Below are 24,235 nucleotides of genomic sequence, written 5' to 3' on the forward strand. Positions count from 1 at the left end.
GCAGCACTATGATCTCTCAGTAGTGGTGGGAAGGTGAGGAGTAAAGAAGAGGAGCATAAAGTTTGCCTGGGTGGTTCAGTCAGTTAAGCATCTGTCTTTGGCTTAGGTCATGATCCCAGGGTACTGGGATTGAATCCCCTGTCAGGCTCCTTGCTCAGCAGGAAGCCTGCTTCCTACTCTGCCTGCCTCTCCCCCTGCTTGTGCTTGTGCTCTCTCTCTCTGAAAAATAAATGAATAAAATCTTCAAAAAAAAGAAAAAAAGGAGGAGAATAAGAGGTATCAGGCTAGATTAATCTTCATATACTGGTGATTTTTTTTAAAAAAGCACTCATTTTATTATTCATTCAGTCAACATTCTCTAAGTACTTCAATGTACCAGGAGAGATGCTAAAGGTGTGTTCTGTTCCATCCTGGTTAAGTCATAAATGGAGAACTGCTAGAACACATTACACCTGGTCAGGGAAAAGAGCTCATAAAATAATCTTGCTTCCAGATGAGAGTGTTAAAATGTATTATAGTTTTGATCCTAAGGTGTTTTTTTTTTTTTAAATTTAAAGGTTTGACAATAGGCATAGGTTAAATAGAACAACTATAAGAAAAGATGACTGCATTCTTCTTAGAAGTCACATATTCTAACAAGCTGATGAAAATGGAATGTACTTTACTTCTTAGGGCATCACAGGAAAGAAGCATGGAAAGGTCAGGAATTAGATACAATGCATTCAAAGGTTTACATTATAGTCAGGTTTTAGTTCTTGTCTTTGTATCTATTGCCTTTTCCTTTTTTATAGCTGATCACTGGTTTCTTTGATGTAAAGAAGAAAGTAGGGTACATATGATTAGATTTGTGTTCATGCATGTAGGGGCAAGGCAGTAGGAGCAGGTGTCCAGTTTGGGATGATAACACTCTAAAGTAGGTCTTCAGTTTTCTCAGTGGGTTCTCGGGTAATCACGTGGACTTTCTGGTACTTCATTTTCTCATGTAGAAAGTGAATGTGTAGGAATGTCTAAATGGTCTCCAAAGTCTCTCCTGACTCATTTACTCTAAAACTCTATAACTATCTAAGGCTTTAGCTTTACCAATTTAATCAGTGTTTCCCCAGGAGGATGCTAGGCTACAGGCCATGGGGTATGCAGAGATGAAGAGGACATCTCATTTGCCCTAAAGAGCTTGAATTCTGATGGAAAAACACAGATGGGTTGTGTCATAAAGAATTTGGCCAACCTTTATTCCCAGTTTCCTGGGATGTATCCTCTAAATTGTTGGGGTTTTTGAGTTGACAAAGTGTCTTTTTATTCATGGTAGCCCTGATGGTTTATGCAAACAAGGTCACAGATGGCGGGCCCAAAGAAAGTTGGTGATGAAGTGATGACTCAGGATGGAACTGGCCATGCCACAAAAAAAGCTAGAGATTGTGATCAACTTCATGGCCAATGATTCAACCAAACATGTCTACATAAGAAAAACCCAATAAAAATTCTAGACAAGACACCAAAGTTCAGGTGAGTACTGTTTGGTAATACTCTGCGTATTGTCGCCATGGATGTGCCAGGAAAGTAGGGCAAATGGACACCCCAGGAAGAGGACAATGGAAGTGCTGAGATCCTCCCACCATGGGATCCTTTCACCAGACCTCACCCTGTATGTCTCTCCCTTCGGCTGGTTCTGATTTGTATCCCTTTGCTATAATGAAACTGTAATCCTATGTAGACCACTTTCCTGAATTCTGTGAGTTATTGATATGAACTACTGAACCTGAGAAGAAAATGAGAACCTCCACATTTGCAGCCAGCTGGTCAAAAATGTGAATGGGACCCAAAACTTATGGCTGAGGTCTGAAGTAAGGACAGTCTTAAGGATGTTGTGCCCTTAACTTGTGAAGTTTGGCATCACTCTGGGTAGTTGGTGTGAGAATTCATTGCATGGCATGCAAGGAAGGAGCACACAGTGTGGCCTCTTGTCAATGCAAAGAGATTGTGCTCTGGCCACAGAAGGCAGAGGTTGCCATGCTTGGAGTTTTTTCCACATTCCTATACTCAAGGAAGAAGATAGCTACAGAGCGCATGAAGAAGCTGTGAGTGATGGAGAGAGGTGCAACTGTATCTCTATGCATTTGGCTCCACCTCTCCAGTCCTCCCTTTCTCAGACACTCACCGAGTTTCTGACTTTTCTTTTACCCAGACACTATACTGGCTTGAATTAATGGCCTCATGGTGGTAGAGTGCATTTTACCAGCCTTTAATTTCAGTTTCACTGTGTGATTATCTGAGGCCAAAGCAATGTTTGCAGGGGTTTCAGGTGTGCTTGTGTGGCCAGCCTCACTCTCTGTGGTCACAATGAGAGCATGCCCAAGTCTGTCATTCCAGCCTGGCTCCAGAATGAAAAATGTGGAGCAGACTTGAATGAAACCCATAGCCTGGACCCAGACTACCTGATCTACATCCTAAAGCTGATCCGATTCAACTGACCTAGATGAGCTGAATGACAGTCTATCTACAGAGCAAGAGTGGGTATTGTAAGCCACAGAATTTGGGGGAGAGGTTTGTTATACAGTATTATTGTGGCAATAGCTGATTGAAGCAGAGTCCTTACATAATGATTATTTTAACCCTTTCTATATTAAAAATTCTAATGCTTTCTGAAAAAGAATCTGAATATCTGACCACACACACACGCACCAAAAAAAAAAAAAAAGACTAGCATTTTAGGGCCCCTATTATGTTCCAGAGGCTCTGCGAAGTATCTTAAAAAGCAATGCAAGGGGCACGTGGGTAACTCAGTCAGTTAAGCATCCAACTCATGATTTCTGTTCAGGTCATGACCTCAGAGTTGAAAGATTGAGTCCTGCCTTGAGTTCTGTGATGGGCATAGAGTCTGTTTCGGATTATCTCTCCGCCCCCCACCCCCGCCTTTCTCTGACCCTATCCCTCGCTCATTCTCTCTCAAAATAAAAAATAATAATAATAATAATACATTTTTTAAAGTAATGCAAAATAGGTATTTCATTTTTATTTTACAAGTGAAGAAACTGAGGTTCAGAGAAGTAGGGTCCCTTATTTAAAGACCCATAGTTTGTGAGCAACAGGGTGATAATATAAACTTAGGCCTGCCTAATTATAAAGCCCCCCATTCTCTGCTCTATAGCACATTGCAGTAGCATGGATTTCCTGAACTGAAAAGGATAAAATGAGGAGTCCTACAATGCCAGCTTGTTATTTCTCAGCAGCCAGAACTTTTCTGAATAGTCCAGGTTTCCTTAAAATGGTGATGATATATGTTATCATACTGTATGCAGAGGAATGTAAGCCTGTGAAGTGCTCTATTTCATTCAGAATTAATCATTCCCTCCTCTGAGTTTCCACAGCCCATTACTCATTTTGCTGCTATGTAGTGAGGATGTCTTGCATTAAATCCAGTCATTTACACATGCACTCAGCAGACCGTGCGCTCCCTGGAGGAGGAAACCCTGTCTCATCCCACTCTCTGTCCCTCACTGAACCTGGTACAGGGCCTGCTAAGTAGGAAGACATTTTCAAAGTCTACTTTTTAGTTGTTCAGCATCATTTGGATATAAGGTAGGCATGCTTTTCCTAAACAGCTAAGCTAACTGTAAGCTTTCTATAAAGAACATTTCAAGTCATGTACATCAAATTTTCAGAGGCTCCCAAACCCACCTAAACTACATGCAAAATTTTGAATGTGCCCTAATGAGATGTTTAAGGTGAAAGGATCTATGTCTTCCATGAGATTCTCCAAAGGGACCAAGACCCCAAAAATGTGAGGAGTCCTTAAAGAACTGATGGAATTTATGTAAGAGAGGCATTTATATAATGGATGGGTTCCCTCCCACAGTCTTCTCTGGACACTGTCTCCTTCCATATGCTGAAGTGGTTGGCCTAAATCGAGCTAAATTACATGACCTCATCTTTATTTACAGAAAGGACTGGCTTAGAAGTGGACATTTTACCCAAGTTATGTCAATGAATTTTTCTCTCCAAAATATTTGCAAAGGAGACACTGAGAGGCTGAGCTAATTAGCTGTCCAAAGACAAACAGAAAGGTTATGGAGGTTCAATAGTAGAGCCACCATTTAGGGTCATTTGCAAGGTGAATGAGTAGAAGTCACACAAAAACAGTAAGAATAGAAAGAAGAAGAAAGAGATAAGATAGCCTCTTGGAAATAAAAAAAAGGTGGCCTCTGTTTTCTACTCTTTAGTGCTCTAGACCTGCTCTGACCCCAGTTGCTTCTGAGTTTCTATTCTCAGATTTTTTTCTTTTGAGAATTATGTTCTTAAACATCCCCCTACTTCTTTTTTCTTGATCTAATTTGAGTGGGTTTTGTTAAAAAGAGTAGAGATGCAGCTAGAACAATTTCCTTTTAAAATGACTTTGGTAACTTTTAGGGTCAAATTGGGCTTTAAGACATACATTTTCTTAATTGAGTTCTCTGACTTCATTTTACTTTTCTCCTTGATTTTCCTTCAACATATTATATCTTGTCTTATTAGCTGCTTTTGTGTTGCCTTAAAACCTATGGAAACAAGACAAAGTACCTAAATTAATTAAATATATTATGGTGTTGTCTTTGTCCTATACTAATTCAGGCTTGAGGTCAAAAGCCCTAATCCTGGAACCTGGAAAGGCAGGCCCCTTGGTGAGGGTGATTTTACATTGATTGTCCAGTTGCCAATGACTACTAACATCCACAGATGAATGTCCACAGTTTTAAGCCTGGAGGTCAAGTTCTGTGATCTGATCTGACTCACCTTTTCAAATTTTATCTCCTGCTGTTTTTTTTAACATACCCTACAGTATGGTCAAATTGAAAAACTCATGTCCCAGCTCTCTCTTGATCATGCTGTTTCATTCTACTTGAAGTACCCATCCTTTAGGAAAAGATTTTTGAAATCCGTCCCTTTTTCTTTTTTGATGCAAATGTTACTTCTTCCACGAAGCAGTCCTTAGTATTTCTCTCTTTTCTCCATTGTTGGCTCTTCCCTAACCCCAGATTTTCAGCAACAATCTCTCCTTTCTCTGAACTTCCAAAGCACCTGTTGTTTCTCTCTCACTCTCACCAAGGTGCCTGCCTTTTTAGGTTCCCACATTAGGGCTTTTGACCTCAAGCTTAAATTAGTATGAAACAAAAACAACACCGTCATGTATTAATTAATTTATATACTTGCTTATCTATATATAGCCTGTCTTGTTTCCACAAGATTTTATAATCTCTCCTTTCTCTGAGCTCCCAAAGTATGCATTGTTTTCTGGCACTTACTACTTTTGACTTGCATTTCCTTATTCATGTATGTGAATCCCCCACTAAACTGTAAACTTCAGTGATCAGGCCTTTTATGTCCCAGACACTTATGTGCCTAACATATAGTAGGAGATGAACACATCTAAGAGGATATTAAATGGGGCTTTTCCTTTGTTTGGGCCTTTCCTTGCTGAGCCTTATATTTGCTGACCATGAATGGCAAATGCTAACTGAATGAAAAGAGAGATGATGGCCTATTTCCATTGTACCCACTCAGAGGGATCCATACTGGTGCCTCAACTGTGAGCACACCCCTAGCCCCAAGCAATTACCTATGTGCAGAATATATAAAACTATAGAAATTATTAAGAGATTTTTTAAAGGGAATTGTGAAGAGTAGCGAGAACTGTGATTTTCTTCCTGGCATCATTCCAATCCAAAATGAGGGGAGGTCATAAGAATCCCTCCAGGAGAGACCTGAAGTATTTTTGGAGGTGGAGATTAGCTTGCTCATTCTGGTTGCAATACCAGAGGGAAAGACAGAAGACAACAGTGAGAGCAGGCTACATCCACTATCTGGTAGGTCAGGTAGAAACAATGGAAATGAACCAGGCTAGAGTTGTCTTAGAAGGATTCTGCCCAGTGTGGGTAGAAGGCCGAGCAATAGAAAAAGGCTTCATGGTGCATACCATTAGAAGGCAGCTGCTCAGAGGAATCCTGAGGAGTCAGAGAGTGAGAGCACCACCCATGTCAGGGAGTAGTCTAGTCCAGAGTAATTCACAGGAATTTCTGAAGAGCCCAAGAACTCACCAGTGAGTCCCATGCCAATTTAAATCAATGATACTGCTTCAGCAATATTGAATATTTTTAAGCAATTTGTATGATTTACTTGTGAACATGAATTTTAGATGTCTGCCATGTTAGAGGGCACTTGATAGGACAGACTACAATACCCCCATGTAAGTAAAAAGTCATTTGCTCTTGTTGCTCCCCGAAGCAAGAGTGGAGAGTAAGCAACACAAGCAAAGTAGAGACCATGGCCTTCTCTCCCATTGCTTGCTCCAAGGTCAGGCTTGATCTAGAGGAAGAAAAAGTCTGGATGGATGAAAACATGAAATGTTAGCTTACAATGTCTAGACTAATGTCTAAAGATGAGATCATTTTAATACCTGATACTGACCAGGAAATGATCTGCGTGTGGGATGACTGGGCTTGCAGTGATGGAAAAAAAAAATAGTGATTGAAGGCAGAGGATAAAAAAACAAACACTAAGGTGCGTAGGTGTCTCAGTCAGTTAAACATCCAACTCTTGATTTCGCCTCAGTGTTCTGAGACTGAGCCCCTCATCAGGTTCCATTCAGCTCAGAGCCTGCTTGAGATTCTCACCTTCCTCTTCCTCTGCCCCTCCCCCCGTCTCTTTCTCTCTTTCTGTTTTTCTATCTCTCTCTCTCTCAAACAAGTAACTAAATAAATAAAATCTTTAAAAAAATACCCCAAACACACTATCCATATTTTTGGATTTCTAATCAATCTACTTGTACTTAGTCTAATTTTGTTTAAGGGTTTGCCGAGTTAGCCAGTCATTTCGAAAGAAGAATAAAAGACAAGGTGCAAGGTGATAGCATTCATGTTGTGACAAGGGCTTACAGTGTGTGGCACACTGCTGTGCACGTCACACGCATTGTTTTGTCTGATCCTCTCAATGCTGGGAGGACATCTCATTATCAGGAAATTATTTCATGAATAGTTTGCCAAAGTTCGCAGAGACAGGGAGTGATCGAAAATGGCCATGGCCTTCTCCACCATGCTACTGCCTTCTAGCTTAGCTCCTAGAACTTCCTGGTGTATTTTTGGGTTTTTTTCTTAGCATCATCGACCATGTTCACAAATAAATCATACAAATTACTTAAAAATGTCCAACACTGCAAAAGCAATATCACCAATTCAAAATGTTCCAGTCATGTGACTATTAATAACACACAGAAAAATAAGTTAATGGACTATGAATATATATTTCAGCCTGAAGAATTAAAACTGATGTTACTTACATCTCTAATGCTGGTAACTTCTGTCATCGGGTCGATATAATAAACGATTTCTGTATCAGTTTCATGTTTTAAGATGTTACATGAAATTCTCAAGGTTATTAATATCCTGCATTGCCTGATGTTTTATCTGTTAGTTTTCATAACACTTCCATTGTTGAACAAGGAAAAAGAGATGACTATGTCATTCTTTTTCTTTGCTCTCTGTTGAGGTAGTCACCTTTCTTGCTTATTAAGAGTTAGTGTGAAGCCCTGAGTTCTTTGATAGGAAATACTTTATCAGTGTCATCTCAAAGGAAGGAAATGAGCAATAGCTACTGTGAGCCACACCTTGCTTTTGATAGAATTCCTAGAATTAAATGCTAGCATTTGTTTTCACATGTCAAAGACCTAGCAAAAATCTGGTTTTATGTCAATGTGAAGTATAGCTGAATAATAGAAAGTAACCTTTGGGTTTTAAAGATTTCCCTTTCTAGATTTCTTGTACATTTTTCTATGTAAAAGACACACACCCATGAAGAACTCAGAATACATTGATCATTTTATGAGGCTAAGACCTATTTGCTATGAGGATGTTTTAGTGCCAAATCTGAGGACTTCAAGACTCAACTTACTCCAACACCTCTTTCAAAAAACTCACAGGTGATGTGGTTTTAGTACATAAAGGTGCATCTTTCTCAGAAGCTTCAATTTGTGTGAGCATTTCTGGAGTGTCATGGATAAATAAAGATAATTCTGTTTACTTTGCTAAAACACTTACTTGTTAAACAGACCATCAAAGTAATGGCTATGTCTTGCATGAGGTACTGGTAATTCCCAAAGAGCTGTAGTTGCTGAAAAGGAAATAAAAGTAAATATAAAGGGATGCCTGAGTGGCTCAGTCGGTTGAGCATCCAACTCCTGGCTTTGACTCTAGTCACGATCTCAGGCTCATGGGATTGAGCCCCACCTCTGGCTTTGCATTCAGTGCAGAATCTGCTTGAGATTCTCTCTCTCCCACTGCCTATGTCCCTCCCTCCCCAGGCTCTCTTTCTCTCTCTCCCTCTCTCTCTCTAAAAATAAATAAATAACTAAATCTTGAACAAAAAGAAAATGGAAGAGTTGCTTCTGCCATTGCAGCATTGTTATCACTGCCAAAACTCTTTCTGAAAGTAGTCAGGAAGCAACAGTTATTTTTCTTTCCTCTTTAAAAAGGAAGTAATTTACCTACAACCTTTAGCATCTCATTGGAGAGAATGAAACCGGATGATGATTTTTGCAGTGTTTACCTTAATTCCATTAGCAATGAGAGTCAGCCAGTTGGGAAACACCCTCTTTATTGGCCACAGTAATCTGGCAGCTGCAGTCTCAGCCTGGACAGTTGAATTCTCAACATAAGATACCCACTGGGAACATCAAACTTAAAATTTTGAAATCCAAGCCACGAATCATTCAACAGGTATTACTCTCCATCTTTATCCATAGATTGAGTTCACAATATCATTCTCTTGGGGTTCATTCACTTTCACAAACTGAACAAGTACCCCCTACCCCAAGTAAGCCCATTGCAGACTTCAGTCTGGTATGCTTGACTTCCTAGGTTTATATAGACACAGAACCTGTCTGAAGTTAGGTTTATGGAGTCTTATATAAAGGTCAACTCATTACCACCAGAAACTTACTTTGCAATACCTGTTGCAGCCAGCTGTTTCTCTGCTTCATGGCTGCTGACTGAACACTAAATTATGATTTGAACCATTGGGGACCATATTTATGTGAATAAGAAGTATTTCTGGGTTTTTAGAGTGTGAACCCAAGACCCTGAAGTTTCTGATTAAAGTTTTTTTGTGGGGTGGGGTGGGAACACCTCGGTGGCTCAGTTGGTTTAAGCATTTGCCTTTGGCTCAGTCATGATCCCAGAGTCCCAGGATTGAGCCCCGCCATCAGGCTTCCTGCTCAGCAGGGAGTCTACTTCTCCTTCTGCTCTCCACCCCACTGGTGCTTACTCTCTTTCTCTCTCTCTCTCAAATCAATAAGTAAAATCTTAAAAAAAAAAAAAAGGGTCTTTGGGGGACACTTTTATTTAAGCCTAGACCATCAGAGTGAATGGCTACAGAGTGGCCTATCTCTATGTGGACATGACTTTATGCATAAAGACTTGGAACGGAGAAGTCTTTCATATTTTTGAGAAGACATAAATTGTTCCTCATCTCCATAAATTGTTCCCCAAGGTTCTCACCCTCCAACTCTCTCTGTCTTCCTACATTTCTTCCTCATATCTTTTCCTTTCTTTTCCCCTCAGAATGCAGGTGAGATGCAACAGGGAGAAATTTCCCAAGGCAGCCTTAGTTTTTGTTCTAGAAGTTGCTTTCCCTAGAACTATGGAGAACTTTGGAAATCTGCCAACCTGATTTCCCAGAGGCACATAAAGGCTTGGCCAAGGGCAAAATCTAAGGTGTTCTTAGTGATAGAGGTAGAACTTGAATCTAGTTTTCCTGACTCTTAGCCCAGTTCCTGTTTCTAATCTGCCTGGTTGCCACTTAGCCCTCTGTGTATGATTCTTGCACACAACAGCCCACCAGATGTTAGAGGCCTGTGGTCCTCTCGTTCATCTCTCAAATGTCTCAGAAAAACAGTATAATAATTGCCTCCTCAAAATGTTCCCTGAGGCTGTTGGATCATCTCACTGTAAAGCAAGCTATGACTGAATTAATGAAGATTACTTTTGACTTCTATATATTTCTTCCATACAGTTAGTTAATTTTAAAATGTTCATTTTTATCATTTAATTTCAAAAATCTTTAAAAAAAAATTTTAAAATAGGGACACCTGGGTGGCTCAGTCAGTTAACTATCTGCCTTCCACTCAGGTCATGATCCTGGGGTCCTGGGATTGAGCCCCACATCGGGCTCCCTGCTCAGTGGAAAGTCTTCTCCTCCCTCTTCCTCTGCTGCTCTCTCTCTCTCTCTCTCTCTCTGTTAAATAAATAAATAAATATCTTTTAAAAATTTTTAAATACTAATCCTTTGCTAATGACATGTCGAAGTGTGTACGTTCTGACCAGGTTCAGCAGTAAATTTCTGGTCTGGGAGTTTTTCTAATTCTTGGTGCTTCAAGGTCAAATTCAAAAACATCTCTTTCTTTTTATCTCCTCTTAGTCTTTTGTCAAAAATATTCCATAGTTGGAGACTGATGCATTTCCTGCTGAGTTATATTTAGGCTGTTCTGAAGCTCTCTTCATATTCCAAGTAAAGAAATAGATGCTTGAAGAGGTCAAGTATCTCCAGTTATCTAGAAAAAACAACACTCCTAGAAAACTGATCCCTAGCTACTTATTTCTAGCTCCATGTGTCATGTGCAATTATGCCAAGTTCCCAAGTTTGCAGACATCTATTTTGAGAAATGTCATTTATTTATAAAACATTAAATCCCATGTAGGAGCCACACCCCAAAGAATAAACCAAGGATGTAAATGCAATTAAAACTGGGAAGAAATTATTTAGGTTCATACCCAATAGAGCAATGAAGTACCAATAAACTGGATTATGCCATACATGGTCAAGTATTTAAATACCCCGAAGGATGAAACCAGAGCAGCTCGGCCTTCTCTGTTTGAGAAAAATAAAAATAAAAATAACTGGTTATGCATGATATACATTTCTCAATCTCTTATATTTCAAACAGAGTTCAAGTTTAATAGCTTGTTGATATACATTCACTTAATCAGTGATTCATCCTCTCGATTATTTATTGAAGCACTCATTTGCTCATTCATTCTCTGCTTCAATCATGACCTCACTCACTGACTCATGCACGCACTCTTATTTAGGGCTGATGAGGTACCAACATTCTGCTTAGAGTCGTGGAGGATATAAATGAATCAGGCACAGTCTTTATTTTCAGTGAATCAAAAAGATTAACACGGATATTATAAACAGAAGACATCATGATAAGGTACAAAATGTCAAGCTTTGACTCGACTGTGACTCATTACATCCTAACTACTTGCTTCTGAGAACTGAACTGTGTACGTTTTAGAGTCCCACAGAGACCTCACGCTAAAGGACAGGTGTTCTCGCATATTAGGAAGCGTGGCTATGACTCCAATATGTGAGATGAATGGGGTTTTGTTAGTTTCAATGCTCCAGGAAGATCCCATGGTAATAATCTGAGCTGGTGTGGAGTTCAAAAGACATAAAAACAACAGTAGAAACTGCAGGTTAAAAAGTAAGTATTTCCCTTTTAAAAATGCTATTTGAGCTCTTGTTCCCTTAACTGAGGCTTGGTTCAGTGGTGGGTGATGACAGGCAAAGAAGACAGTGTGGGGCAGGAGCTCACAATGGAGGAGTGAGGAAACCTGGCAAATAACCCCTCCTGTAGCCTGCTCTTGTCATGACAGAAGTGAATTCACATGGGAGGCAGCCCACGTCCTCCCTCCGTGGCATGGACATCTGCACTGCTTGAACACTTTGTCAAAAGAAGGGGTACCCGAGAAGGAAAACCTTAAAAGCCAAACTAGTAACTGCTTTGCCTTAGACATGATGAGAAGGTTTGGGAGAGATGGGCCAGGATGCCTTGGCCAGATGTTTTCCACCAGTTTTAAGGCACTGCCTTTTGTTTTCAATGCAGAATGGAGCAACCCACAAGCTGAGGAGGGGCCAGCATGTGAAGTCTGGACTGATTTCTCACATAAACATTGTGGTTTCATCCTTTTTATCCTTTTGAGTGTACCTTTCCAGAAAAAAATGAAAGCACCCAGATTCAAAGGCAAGTGCAAAAAGCCATTTTGAGGAAAGTATAAGGGAGGTTGGCACAGGCCTCCAAAATTACCGTTATTCCTAATGATGATGAATTTTAAGAAGCTAACTCATCATTTATGCATTCCACAGCCATTCCTCCAATGTTCTGATGTATCCAGCTTAGTACTGGGCATGATAATACAAAAAGGAATAAGGTACAGTGCTTGTCCTGAAGGGCTTCAACTAGAGCAACAAGTCAATCATGTTTCAAAAGATACAAACGAGAACCTATGGATCTATGCATCTAAAACTGTACCTCAATGCCCCTTGGCGGGGGGGATGCTTTCCCAGGAATAAGCATGCATCAAGGATATCAAGGGTAAAATGAGCCTAACAGAACTGAACCATACTTAATTTTTATGAATCTATGAAATATAAAAGCAAAAAGCTTCTACCCTGAAGTCTTACTAAACCATCTGCCACTAGAGAAATTTTACATCATGACTTGGATCTTAAAATACTACACTGCATTCACAAATGCATTAGGTCACATGTGTGAGACAGAGCATCTGAAGTTCAAATGCTACTGCCTTTGGATGGATCAAGTAGGCACTTTGTGCAACTGTCCAAGAGTTTAAACTCTCTCCACACTTGGCACTCCAGCTTACCCTGCATAACTCCCACCTGAGAAGCTCCTTAGCCCAACTGGGCTATTGGGCTTCTACACTCCCAAGTCAAAGCCCTATTGCTAAACATGGCTCTCCACTTCCCCAACCTGGAATATTCTCCCACCTCCTTCCTGTTTACACATGTTCTATCCATCCTTTGAGTTCCAACTCCCCTGCTGAAATCTTCCTTTCTGGCTTAAGTCATCAACCTGAACTACTGGAAAAATGACCATATTGTTAGGGCATTAATTCATTAAAACTAATTTGTTGAACCCTTCTCACCTATCAGGCAGAAGATTCTCTGTTCTAGGATTAGATTTCTATCTATCTGTACCTTTACTAGGATGTGAGTCTTCCAGAGCAAGACTGGTCTCATCCTTCATCCACCACATTTCCAAGCACAGTATTTTAAAAAGCTCCATGAGTTGTACTGATGATGGAAGGCATGATCTAGGGAAAGGGTCCTGGGAACTGTCATTTTGTAGTTGCCATGATATAAACCAAAGTTAAGACAGTAGAGAGAGTAAGGAAAGGGCTTGGAGAGAGTCTCTGAAAGATCAGGAAAACACAATGCTTGCTTGGCTATGGACGAAGAAGGGAAAGAGTTCAAAATGCTCCGAGGTTCTCAGGGCTCTAAGGACCAGAGAACACAGGAGTTAGGGAGAGGAGATGTTCTGGAGGCAGGGGAGGTGCTGATGTTTCAGGGTGTGGAAGGACACAGGTACACGCAGCCTGGGATCAGGTAGATGTGTCAAGCTATCTGGCTGCTATGTAAACAGACGCGGGTGTGGAAAAAATTGCACTGGAATATTTAGGCGAATGACTCCTTCTAGTAGTTGCCCATTCAGATGCACAGATGCACCAAGGGACATGCTGGAGAACTTCATGATCATCCTTTTTGAATAAATCTCAAGTTTTGGTGCTTTCAGACCACTGGCTGTGAATATAGACTGAAGTTACCCCACCGTGTTACAGGTGAATAAGATTTGTGAACAAAACATAAAACTTAATATTTTATTTTTAACTACATTTCAAATATGAATAAAGACAAAATCAGCAATGAGAGTTGAGTGGAGGTGAGGGAGCTACTGAGAAAATCAAGTTTTTATTCCTTAACCTTCCCTCAAATGTAGTCTTCCATGTGATCATTTTGGATTTTCGCTGATTTGTATCTTGGAGATGTAACACTATTTGGGGAAGTTATCTGATGCAGTGTTCCCTTTGTGCTTCCTCACCCACCCCAATCCTAGGGAGGAAGGTTCCAGTATACAACCAACATATAAAATACGGGAGAGAAGAAGTAAGAAATGCAACTGTTTTTTAAATATCAACTCTACCTTCCAACTATCCTCATGGCATAGGCTTTCATCTTGTAAGCCTCAGCAAAAGTCACTTTTTGGGTGACTGTTACCAGCATTCCCAAGCACTAATGGTCCCTTAACTGGTGCTCTGATAACATTTTACCCATACCTCTGTTGGGACATTTATCGCTTTAAATTATGTTGAATTCTGCCCAGAGTCAGACAAGGAGCCCATTAGTCATGAGGGTGGAAGGGGAAGTAGTGGCTTACTTGATGAGCTGAGGCACACACTTGATGTTGGCAATTTTCGAGGTGAAATGGGAGGCCACAGATGCTTCCTGCTCTGACAGCGAAATGCCTGCGTGAGCCATTTTCAAAGCCTAGAATGACAAGTCCACATTACACCCCGGACTCCTCAGGCCACGTTCTAACTCTTCCAACTCCACGAGGCTATTCTTCACATTGTCGAGTTTATAACACTGTAACCTTCCAGTCCTGGGTTTGTGCTTATGCTGTTCCCCCACCTGGAATACCCTCCCTCTTCTGATCCAGAAAGTCATCAACTGAAGAGGGACCAGCTAAACAATGACCTCAATGTAGGAGAGTGGTGGGTGTGTTCGTGTGTGTGTGTGTGTGTGTGTGTGTGTGTGCGTGCGCACGCACGCATTGGTTGCAGGGATGTAGATGTGATAAGAAAATGGAAGCATTCATTCAAATAGTCCATGAAAAAGATGACAGCATTTGGGTGGACATTTGTGGGGGCTGTCACAGTTCTTACCACTCAGCAGGCTATCTTCATGAACAAAAGGAAAACTATCTAATCCTCATCTTTTCCTGGGTAGCCTGATCTAGCCAACCAGCTAACTGCTGGGATGAAGTACGGGACGGAAAGCATCTTTACTGGAGACAGGAACGGGATCATATACATCACAGATCACTCCAGGACATGTGTTTCCTCACTGAAATAAAGGCTAATTCATTCTCATCAAGACGAGAAACAGCCCAGAGAGTGCACAGAACAGACAATGGCTAATTAGCAGACCAGCAAGTTCCTAATCCTACAAGAATTGTATGAGCATAAAATGGGATTTCATACTTCTGTAGTTCTGTAGCATGCTTGTTACCACGGCCAGTACATGCTAAATTCCTATTCAATAAATATTAGAATATTTGCTTCTTCCTCTTTTCTCCTTTAGTATTTGGTTTCTTTATTACATATTTTAGGACTATCTACTTTATGCTTCGGTTAATATTATGCAAGATTCTTACCCTGACTAGATAATGAATTTTAAGGAGACAGAGACTATGTCCTTTTTAACACTTATTATTTCTTTTGTACTAAATTCTACATAACTATGGCAATGAGTACTCATTCTAGGTTTTGAAAAGCAGACTAACAACTGGCTTCTCATGAAGCGTAAGGTAGAAAAATGTATAAGAGATCTTTAAGTGTGAGCAGTTTTTCCATAGCACTTTGAAGAAAATATGTAAAAAGAAAGTAAAACAACTACTCAGATCTCAAGTATCTAACGGACTTCAGAAATACAAAGCAATACTCTTCAGTTTTGTACTGAAAATTTTGTACTAAAAATATTTTCTTATTTTCAAGGTAGGCTATGGTTTCAACATATCTTCAAAACTCAGAATCCAAAATATGTGCTGCCTTCTATTGTGTATGGAATGCAATCTGCTGAGAATCATTACTTTAGGCTTGCTATAGTTTGTAATAGCCAAATAGTTTGGTCTATGATTTCATTGATGGTAAGAATTTGGGGTTAAAGCCAACTTTTAAAAATTAACGTTGGGGAAGTTTAGCAGGGGAAAAATGCAGTTTATACATAATTCAAAACTTTAAACCATCTGTTTCAAATGTTTTCTTCACTAAGCCTTTACCAAGTTGTGTGACTTGAGACAAAATAAATAAATAAATAAATAAATAAATAAATAAATAAATAAATGAAACAAAAGAGAAGAAAAAGAAAGAGAATAAAGAATTCACCTCCTTGAGATTCACTTCTGTATTGGTAACTTGAGCGATTTAAACCAGCTCATCGTGAAAAGTCCCTTCTGGGTCTGAACCACAGAAGTCTAAGTAGACTTTCATTGTCCTTCTTATTCTAGGAGTTGTCAGAAAACAGAAATGGCTCATCTGACTTTACGGCTTTCAGTGTCCAGCTCACACTCGGGTGTGGGGAATGTAAACAGCAGACTGATGAAGTGATTGCTGACAGAAGGGTGAAGAGACAGTCCCTGGGGAACTGTGGGGTCCTCGAGAGGGACAGGAGGGAACCACCTGCATTGGTTGAAGTCATTTCTACTCACCCCACAGTCATTAGCCCCATCTCCACACATGGCCACATAGTAACTGCAAGGGAAACCATGAGAAAAATCAATGCCTTTATGTCTCACTTGGATAATTTTCATCACAACCAACTTGCATGCAGTGCGTGTGTGTGTGTGTGTGTGTGTGTGTGTTTTGAACACATGTGGAATCAGGCTGACAGAAAATGACTGGGAGAGAAGTATTCCTAGACAAATAAGTCCATTGTGTTATCTAAATTGTTTCAATCACACAGAAAGTATAGCGAGCGATTCTGCCAAAGACATCCACCAAGATGAATATACATTTTGTAAGAAGTCCTGGGTGATTGTATCAACTAGGGCTAAGCCTTAGAGCGTGCAACCATAATCATAGCACTTTCCACACCTAACACACAGATAGAGCATAATCCATCTGTGTTTTGGTGGCTGACAGCATGGAAACCTCAGAGTTTAGACACGAGGAGGAGAAACACTTTGGAAATGGTTGAACAGATAAAACCAGAGACATAGACACATAATCTTGGTGCAACCTGGAGTGATATGAGATAACATGTTATACCAGTTGATGTGCAAACACAATGATATAAATAGAAGGTAAATATAAAGCTGTTGCCAAAGAAAAGGAATTTCTGATGCAAGACATACTCTGTCTTCTCTTATAGGTTAAATAATATGTTATGGGTATTGATTAATGGCAATCTATTAAAGGTTCAGAGACAATTTGCCAGAAACACACAAAATAACAAAATTAATACAGGCAAAAAATGAAGTTCTCAGAAATTTCCTTATTATTAGTTGGAACATAAGAAATATTCATTTTTATAAGTCGAAATGGTCAAATGGAAACAAACTCATGAGGTTCGACCTAGTATTTGGCTGGGAGACATGAAGATCCCCCATGAACATTTCATGTGCTCACATGAGTGTCATGACCACACACATTTGCTGAAGTGGTTTCCATTCTTCAGGCTTGAAGCCCATGATTAGTCTTTACATCACACAAAGAATCTTACATCTTCTAGTGTTCCCTGAATGCAGACAAGAACTTGGACAACTTTATGTGCATTGCCAGTTGTAAAGACAGGAGGAGTAAGATGGGGAAATGAAGAAGAGGGCTTATTCTGAGGCAGCATCTATCTTCCTGAATCGATTTTAAAGGAAATATAGCTTTTCAAAAGTAAGCATATAAATTGGTAAAATATCTTAGGCATTTGAGAAAGGTAAAATCACTTTCTTCAGCCACTATCATATAATGACCATTTTAGACACTGGTTACTAGCCCAGCTTCGAGTCATTATAGGAGTTGATAGGCAGTTTCTTAAAACTTCCCTAAGAATGTTTTGACAACAAGAAATAATAGTGAAAGTCAGTCTCCTGATTTTACCTACTACTTCTTGGCAATTATGTGAAGTTTCGCTATTCTCTTTTCCTTTTTACTTTCCTGAAGTCTGTAGCCCAGAAATTTTAACATTCCCAGAAAGTTATAGGTAGGTCTGGTCTCAAGAACTATTTTGTTCTGATGTGACTCGGTCATCTATGTTTTTAAAATACTTAAGAAAGGACTTTCTTTTTTTTTTTTTTGCCTCTATACCTAAACCCCTGCCAGGGCCGGATACAGTGAAAATATCACTCCACCTCTTTCCTAGAAGACCTGAAATTATTCACCTATCCTCTAATGAACCAACCTTAAATAATTCCAGGTGACGACTCCCACACTTCCCCATTTTTCCTGTTTTAAACTATACAAGCCCCTATTTTTTCTATTCTCCACATTCAAGCTGAGAATCTTCCTCTACGTTATGCTGTAGAGGAACGCTGTCAGGGGTAGGCAGCTTCCAAAATGTCTCTCTGCGGTTGCCACCTCTTGGTATTCATAATGTTGTTTAAGTCCCACCTTCAGTGTGGGCTGGACCTACTGACTCGTTTCTCATGAAGAGAATACAGCAAAAGTGATGGGATATCACTTGTAAGATGAGCTTATTAAAAATGGTGATCTCTCTCTCTTTCTCTCTTGCTCACTCTTGTGGAAGCTAGCCACCACACTGTGAACTGCCTTATGAAATGACCTGTGTAGCAAGGAACTGTGGGTGGCTTCTGTCCAACAGCCAATGGAAAACTAGGACTCTTAGCCCAACCACACACAAGGAACTAAATCCTGCCAACAACATGCAAGGGAGACTGGTGGCAGTCCCCTCCAACTCCAGTGCTGAGGGAGCTGCTGTCCTGGCAGACCTTTGATGGCAGCCTTGTGAGAGGCCCCAAGCCAGAAGATTCCACTCACTACACCTGGATTTCTGACCCATAGAAATGAAAAATAATAAATAATGTTATTCTAAACTAGTAAACTTGGAGGTAATTTGCTACACAGCCATAGATAATGAATACACTCTCCTTTCATGCAATAATACCTACTTTAATTTCTGAAATTCTTCAACAAGACTAGATTTCTGTCCAGGAGACATTCTTGCAAAAATGGTTCCATTCACCAGAATCTGAAGAGAAAAACAACTATTGAAATAAGATTAGGATGAGGAACACCTTTTAAGTTAAAGAACAGCCCTGAAAATCATTTCTGGCCTCTGTTCGAATATAGCCTTGGGAGGTGTGTCATTAGCACAAATGTCAGGACAGGGAGAAAGGGGACTCAGTGCTTTACTTTTCAGCTTTCACTTTCATCCCCCATCACGACTTTATGTCTTTCTTCCAGGCCATTTTTCTGAAATGGGATAACCTTGAGTTAATAACTGGAAAGCAGCAGAGCAGATGAGATGAAAATGCTTAAGGAAATACAGTTCTTTCTACTAAACACCATCTCCACAACTGCAGTATAGGTAGAGGAAAAACAACAGATGAGGAGTAGAGAACCAAGGTTCTGTTCTCCGCTCTCGTCCAACTAGCCCGGCAAACCTTCCACAAGGGACCTAACCTCTCTGAGTCTCAGCTGCCCCATCTCCTCAAAGAGGAACTACACTAACAGCTTTCTAGAAGCCTCTGGGGTTGAGAATCAATGGTCCTTGACTGGTAAGGCGACAGAATTTTCAAGAAACTGCTAACAGATGGTTGCTGCCCTCAGCTTGTGCTTCACACTTATCTCCTTCACACTGACAGCACAACCCTGCACAGCACTATTTTTAAATAGACACACAGAGGACAAGATAACAAATGATTTTGAAAATAAACCATGAAGCCTTTGTTTCCTGCTGCTATAATTTAAGAACCCAGACAGGACGGGGAATAGAGCTCAGCCTGACATTGAGTTGGTGGCTTTTCGAGAGAGGCTGACCCACAAAACAGGCAGCACATTTGGAACTATTTGGAGGTTCTCCCTGCTAGGGAGGGAGAGATGGAGGAAGCGTGAGGTTGGGTTGGCCATGGGGGTGAGGAGCTGGACCAGAGCTCAGACTCTGAAGAAGGGGTCATGTGCATATGTGGGACCAGGTAGGTCTGGGGAACTCCTGAAGGGACAGTGCCCCTTTGGGGGGGTATATTCCCCAAATCTGAGACAACCTCACTAATTATCACCTTCACTACTCTCTTCTTTTTTGACTCACTAATTTGAGGCAAAACAAAACACTTCATTTCACCAGTACTTACTTTTGGAAGCAAGCTGTTGAAATGCTGAAATATCACTTGGTATGATTTCCCACTCATTGCAAAATGGTAACAGCTCCCTCTTGCTCCATCAGGCACTGAACTGCTCCCAATGTTAAGGTATGTTTCCTAAATTCAAAAGAGGATGGTTTTCACATGGGTTCTCAGGGAATGTTTCTGCTTTCCTATGTTTTATAGAAGGAAGTATGTTTAAATTATGTAACAGTGGGAGGACCAGCAAATACATAATGTGTAATTGTCCATGGAACGTAGATACAGATGAAGAAGATGCTTACAATGCCCTCCCCAAATTATATGAACATATGAGACATGACAACATAATGCTTGGGATTCTGTCCCAGGAGATAATACATGCGCTATCGGTCTACTGAGGAAATTCTTCCAAGGTATCACTTAGCGATTCCAAGGAAGAACAAAAACATTCTTCCCTTCTCTTTCTTCTCCTCTTCATGCAGTCTTTAATTTTCTAAGATCTTTTACTATTCATTCATTCATTCACACATCATGCCCCAATATCTTTTCTGTAAAAAAGGCAGACTCCTTCTTTGGAGCCTAATTCCTGATAGCACCTGCCTTCTCCCCACCTCAACAGGTGACACATTCCTTCACAGTGGCCAGCATCTCTTGTATACCCTAGGTGTCATTGCACCAGTTCGACTCCTTTGCTGAAACCCTTCTCTCCTGCCCTCTGTATGTCAATGTGTCCCACCTGGCTCAACTTCAAAAAAGAGCTCCCAGTGAATGCATATACATTCATCATAACCACAGCTGATTATGCTTTTTATTTTTTTTTAAGAATTTTATTTGTTCATTTGAGACAGAGAGAGAGAACATGAGCAGGAGAAAAGGGAGAGGGGGAAGCTGACTCTCCACTGAACAGGGAGCCCAATATGGGGCTTGATCCCACAACCCTGGAGATCATGACCTGAGCCGAAGGCAGATGCTTAACGATCTGAGCCACCCAGGTGCCCCGCTGATCATGCTCTTTAATGCAACACTTCTTGAGGTCTTTACATTAGTGTAGGACTCTGAGTTCAAATGGTATAAAAGGTGAGAACATTTTTTTTCATTAGAGGGATCCATCTGAGGAAAAGCATTGTTTTAGGAAGAAAAATATTTTGATGTACTGAATTAGGAGGCAAAGTGATAGAGCCCTCCCTTTCCATTCCCCGATGCAAAGCAGCCAATAAAGGATATGCTTAAAGAATTCTACATGAGGTAAAGACAGAATTCCTCTTATTTTCACTGAAAAACTGGAGAAGAAAAGTGTGGTGGGGAGCCAGGGAGGAGGAAAAAGCCTGAGACTGTGATGTGACTTCTCCCAGCAACGACTAAAAATTCACTAAAGGTATTACACAGGTGAATGGATAGTGTGAATGGACTATTTTTTAAAAATTAATGCAGACTGATCTCTAAAAAAAAAAAAAAAAACAACTAATGAAGACTTGAGTTTTATCACACAGTGCAATTGAGGCAACATGTGTTGAAACAGAAGCAAGTGAGTTTGCAAGGAAATAAGCACCAGAAATCTGCAAAACATATAGAGAGCTGCCATCTTTTACAGCCAATGCAAAGGGGTTCCAGCCAAGTAAGGGCAAAGTCACTCTATACAGTTGTGCAGTTTGTATACTGAACAAGGCCTACTCTACACTTAACAATCCAAAGGGCTGGTCAGTCTCAAGGAAGGGAGCATTTTTGTAATTTGCCATCTGAAGAACCACCTCCTTGAACTCACATGTAGGCAGAGGCATTACGCTTAGGGATGGGATGTCAGGCTGCAGCTCATTTTCTTCACAAAAGCATAAGAAACTTGCTATCTAGAGAAGCCCAACACCTGTTAACTTCATGTCACAGGCACAGCACAATCTAAATGCCCATGGTTCTGGGTGCAATCAGACAGACTTAAATTTTATTTCCTACTCTGCAACTTGCCAGTTGTGTGTCTTGGGTAAGCTTACCTTGCTGGGCCTCAGTTTTTTCATTTACAAAATGAACATTTTGTCAACTGTATAAGCTAACTGTGAAAATCAAATGGGAACTATGGATGTAAATTATTGGTTCCCAGCCACGATTGCATATCAGAATCTTGGGGAGAAAAGGGCTGCTGCAAGCTCCCAACACAGAGATTTGGATTTAATCAATAAAGCCTTGGCACTGGAAGCTTAAAAACTCTTCCAGGTGATTTCTTTGCACAGCCAGGGCTGAGACGTGCTAGTGGAAATGCTAAATGCTTTGCAAATGGCAGAACTCTGGACAGCTGTAAGGGGTTTTGACCGTGGTGACTTCTAATGGTGAGAGAAGGTTGCTGGGACCAGGGCTATATGCCATCAGGGCAGACCACCAAGGGGCCTTCTAACATTTGCTCACATTCTTCCCCAGGCCATTCTCTTGGTTCTCGACCAGTTGCCAAGTCACAGAGGCAGGAACAAAATCTTCTGGTTCATTGGCTTCAACAAGGATCACTTGGCTTCCTCTAGGAATCATTTCAGAATTCTTTGCCACAGTAATAGCTGTTTGAAGGTTGTCACCTAGATGACAAAGAGAGTGAGCTTGCTTCTGTATTAATCTCTCAGCAGCCAGAATTGAGCTCTGCCTCTTCTGAGTGTCCATACTACATTGCTGGTGCTCTTTGGGGGCATTTCCCTTTTTCTGCCTTGTTTTATAACCACTTGTTATAAATTTATAACCACTTGGGCAGCATCTCTTGCCCAAGCTTGTCTGTCCCTAGTGGTCAAAAACTATGTCTGCATCTCCCTCCCATAATAACATCATGTCCAGAACATTGCAAATTCCCAAAACATGCAGGACTGAAGAAAGATACGGTTAGGCAATTTATGACAGATCTCAGGAGACTGACAGCCCTGAGTGGTTGAAGGTAACATGGGCCCACTCTGATAGCATGGAACCATCTTGGGGATCCGGATTGCTGTCAAACAGAGAACAGAACACTGAAAGCTGCGCCACGCTTGGATTAGATCAGCATATGACTGCCTGCTCCACAGCCCTGAAGGACAGTCCAGTAGAGTCTTTACACCTTTACACAGAAGTCTCACTAAGGTTCCTGGTGATCACATATCTATTCTTATGTTTAAACATTTACTGTGAGCTGACTAGCATTGTGCCAAGCCCGGGTAGGGAGAGGGGACATGAGACATAGAGTATGAAGTATGGTCCCTGCCACCAAAATATATGGTCATATTAGGGCTACTGCACTTATGCCCGGGTAATGGGAGCCCAAGATAACAAATGACAGCTAAGCATTTTTCCTTCTATCTTAGCCACCTGAACCCCCTCAGCTCACATGGTCTTTTCTGATTCCTGGGATACATTGAATGTTTCAGGCCTCCAGAAACACACACCAGTAATCATCACCATCCTGATGCGGGCTTCACTCAGTTCCTTCAAGACTGGTTTGGTTTCCTTTTTCAAGCGATTCTCCATTATGAGAAGTCCCAGAAATGTCAACTCTGACTCTGCTTTCTCTCTTTGGATTCAGGAGAAAATCAATTTTAAAGTTTATTTATGTAGTTTTGACAATTGAACTTTATTTCTTCATTTAAAAATTTTTTTTCTAAGTTTTATCAATGTAACACATTCATATGTTTTAAAAATTGGAAAGAAAGAACCCAAAGCTTGCGATGAAAACCAGTAGTCCCTGTCTCCAGACACCCTCTCCCCTTCAGCTTCCCAGAGGAAAGCACTTCTATATCTTTTAGCAACTTCTCCCAGTTTCAACTTCATTTTTAAAAACAATGTGCTTATCTACAACACTTTTGTTGTTTTTAAAAATTTTGTTTTTAATGTGCTTATCTAACAACTCTTTTGTTGTTTTCAAAACCTTTTGTTAATCATATATACATGTCATATTAATCATATATATATATTTATTTATTTCAAAGAACTTTTTTGACCTTGTAATTATTTTAGACATTGATTAAGTATGTACTGCATATAAAATACTATGGTAATAGTTGAATATGGAATCATTCATTTCAACCTCCATCTGTAACCTCCAGAAAATACATGACATCAGCCAAACATTTGAAAAGTTTTCAGAGTTTGAAATTGGAAGCTTGGAATCTAACTGGGTTGCATTCATTATGTGGGACAACTCCTCAGGAAAGGAGACCTTTTAAAAAGTAAATGTGGGACCAAGATCTCTTTCTTAATCTTGCATTGTTTCTTTTTCTGTCCAGAGAGGAGTTAAGTTTGAAGAAGGAGAGGGAGATTATGGTCAGTCAACCCTGATGTTGGGTCCTGTCCCACTTCCATCTTCCACAGTATATGACAGAGCTGAGTCACAGCCTCTCA

At 40.4% G+C, this 24,235-nt stretch overlaps 1 protein-coding gene across 1 annotated transcript in view; it reads right to left on the reverse strand.

The window, feature by feature from the left end:
• LOC116862607 (probable cation-transporting ATPase 13A5) overlaps positions 1-24,235 on the reverse strand; it is a gene marked incomplete at its 5' end in the record, with an annotated part of 82,806 nt that overhangs the window by 12,138 nt on the left and 46,433 nt on the right. The window contains 8 exons of the mRNA XM_032849965.1: positions 8,064-8,136; positions 10,794-10,890; positions 14,261-14,370; positions 16,313-16,355; positions 18,725-18,804; positions 19,907-20,032; positions 22,292-22,452; positions 23,284-23,408. Coding sequence (XP_032705856.1) covers positions 8,064-8,136; positions 10,794-10,890; positions 14,261-14,370; positions 16,313-16,355; positions 18,725-18,804; positions 19,907-20,032; positions 22,292-22,452; positions 23,284-23,408 — 815 coding nt within the window. The remainder of the gene's footprint in view (positions 1-8,063; positions 8,137-10,793; positions 10,891-14,260; positions 14,371-16,312; positions 16,356-18,724; positions 18,805-19,906; positions 20,033-22,291; positions 22,453-23,283; positions 23,409-24,235) is intronic.

The sequence above is a fragment of the Lontra canadensis genome, unplaced genomic scaffold, assembly GCF_010015895.1.
Source record: "Lontra canadensis isolate GAN:19392208 unplaced genomic scaffold, GSC_riverotter_1.0 scaffold273, whole genome shotgun sequence".
In the NCBI taxonomy this organism is placed as follows: Eukaryota; Metazoa; Chordata; class Mammalia; order Carnivora; family Mustelidae; genus Lontra; species Lontra canadensis.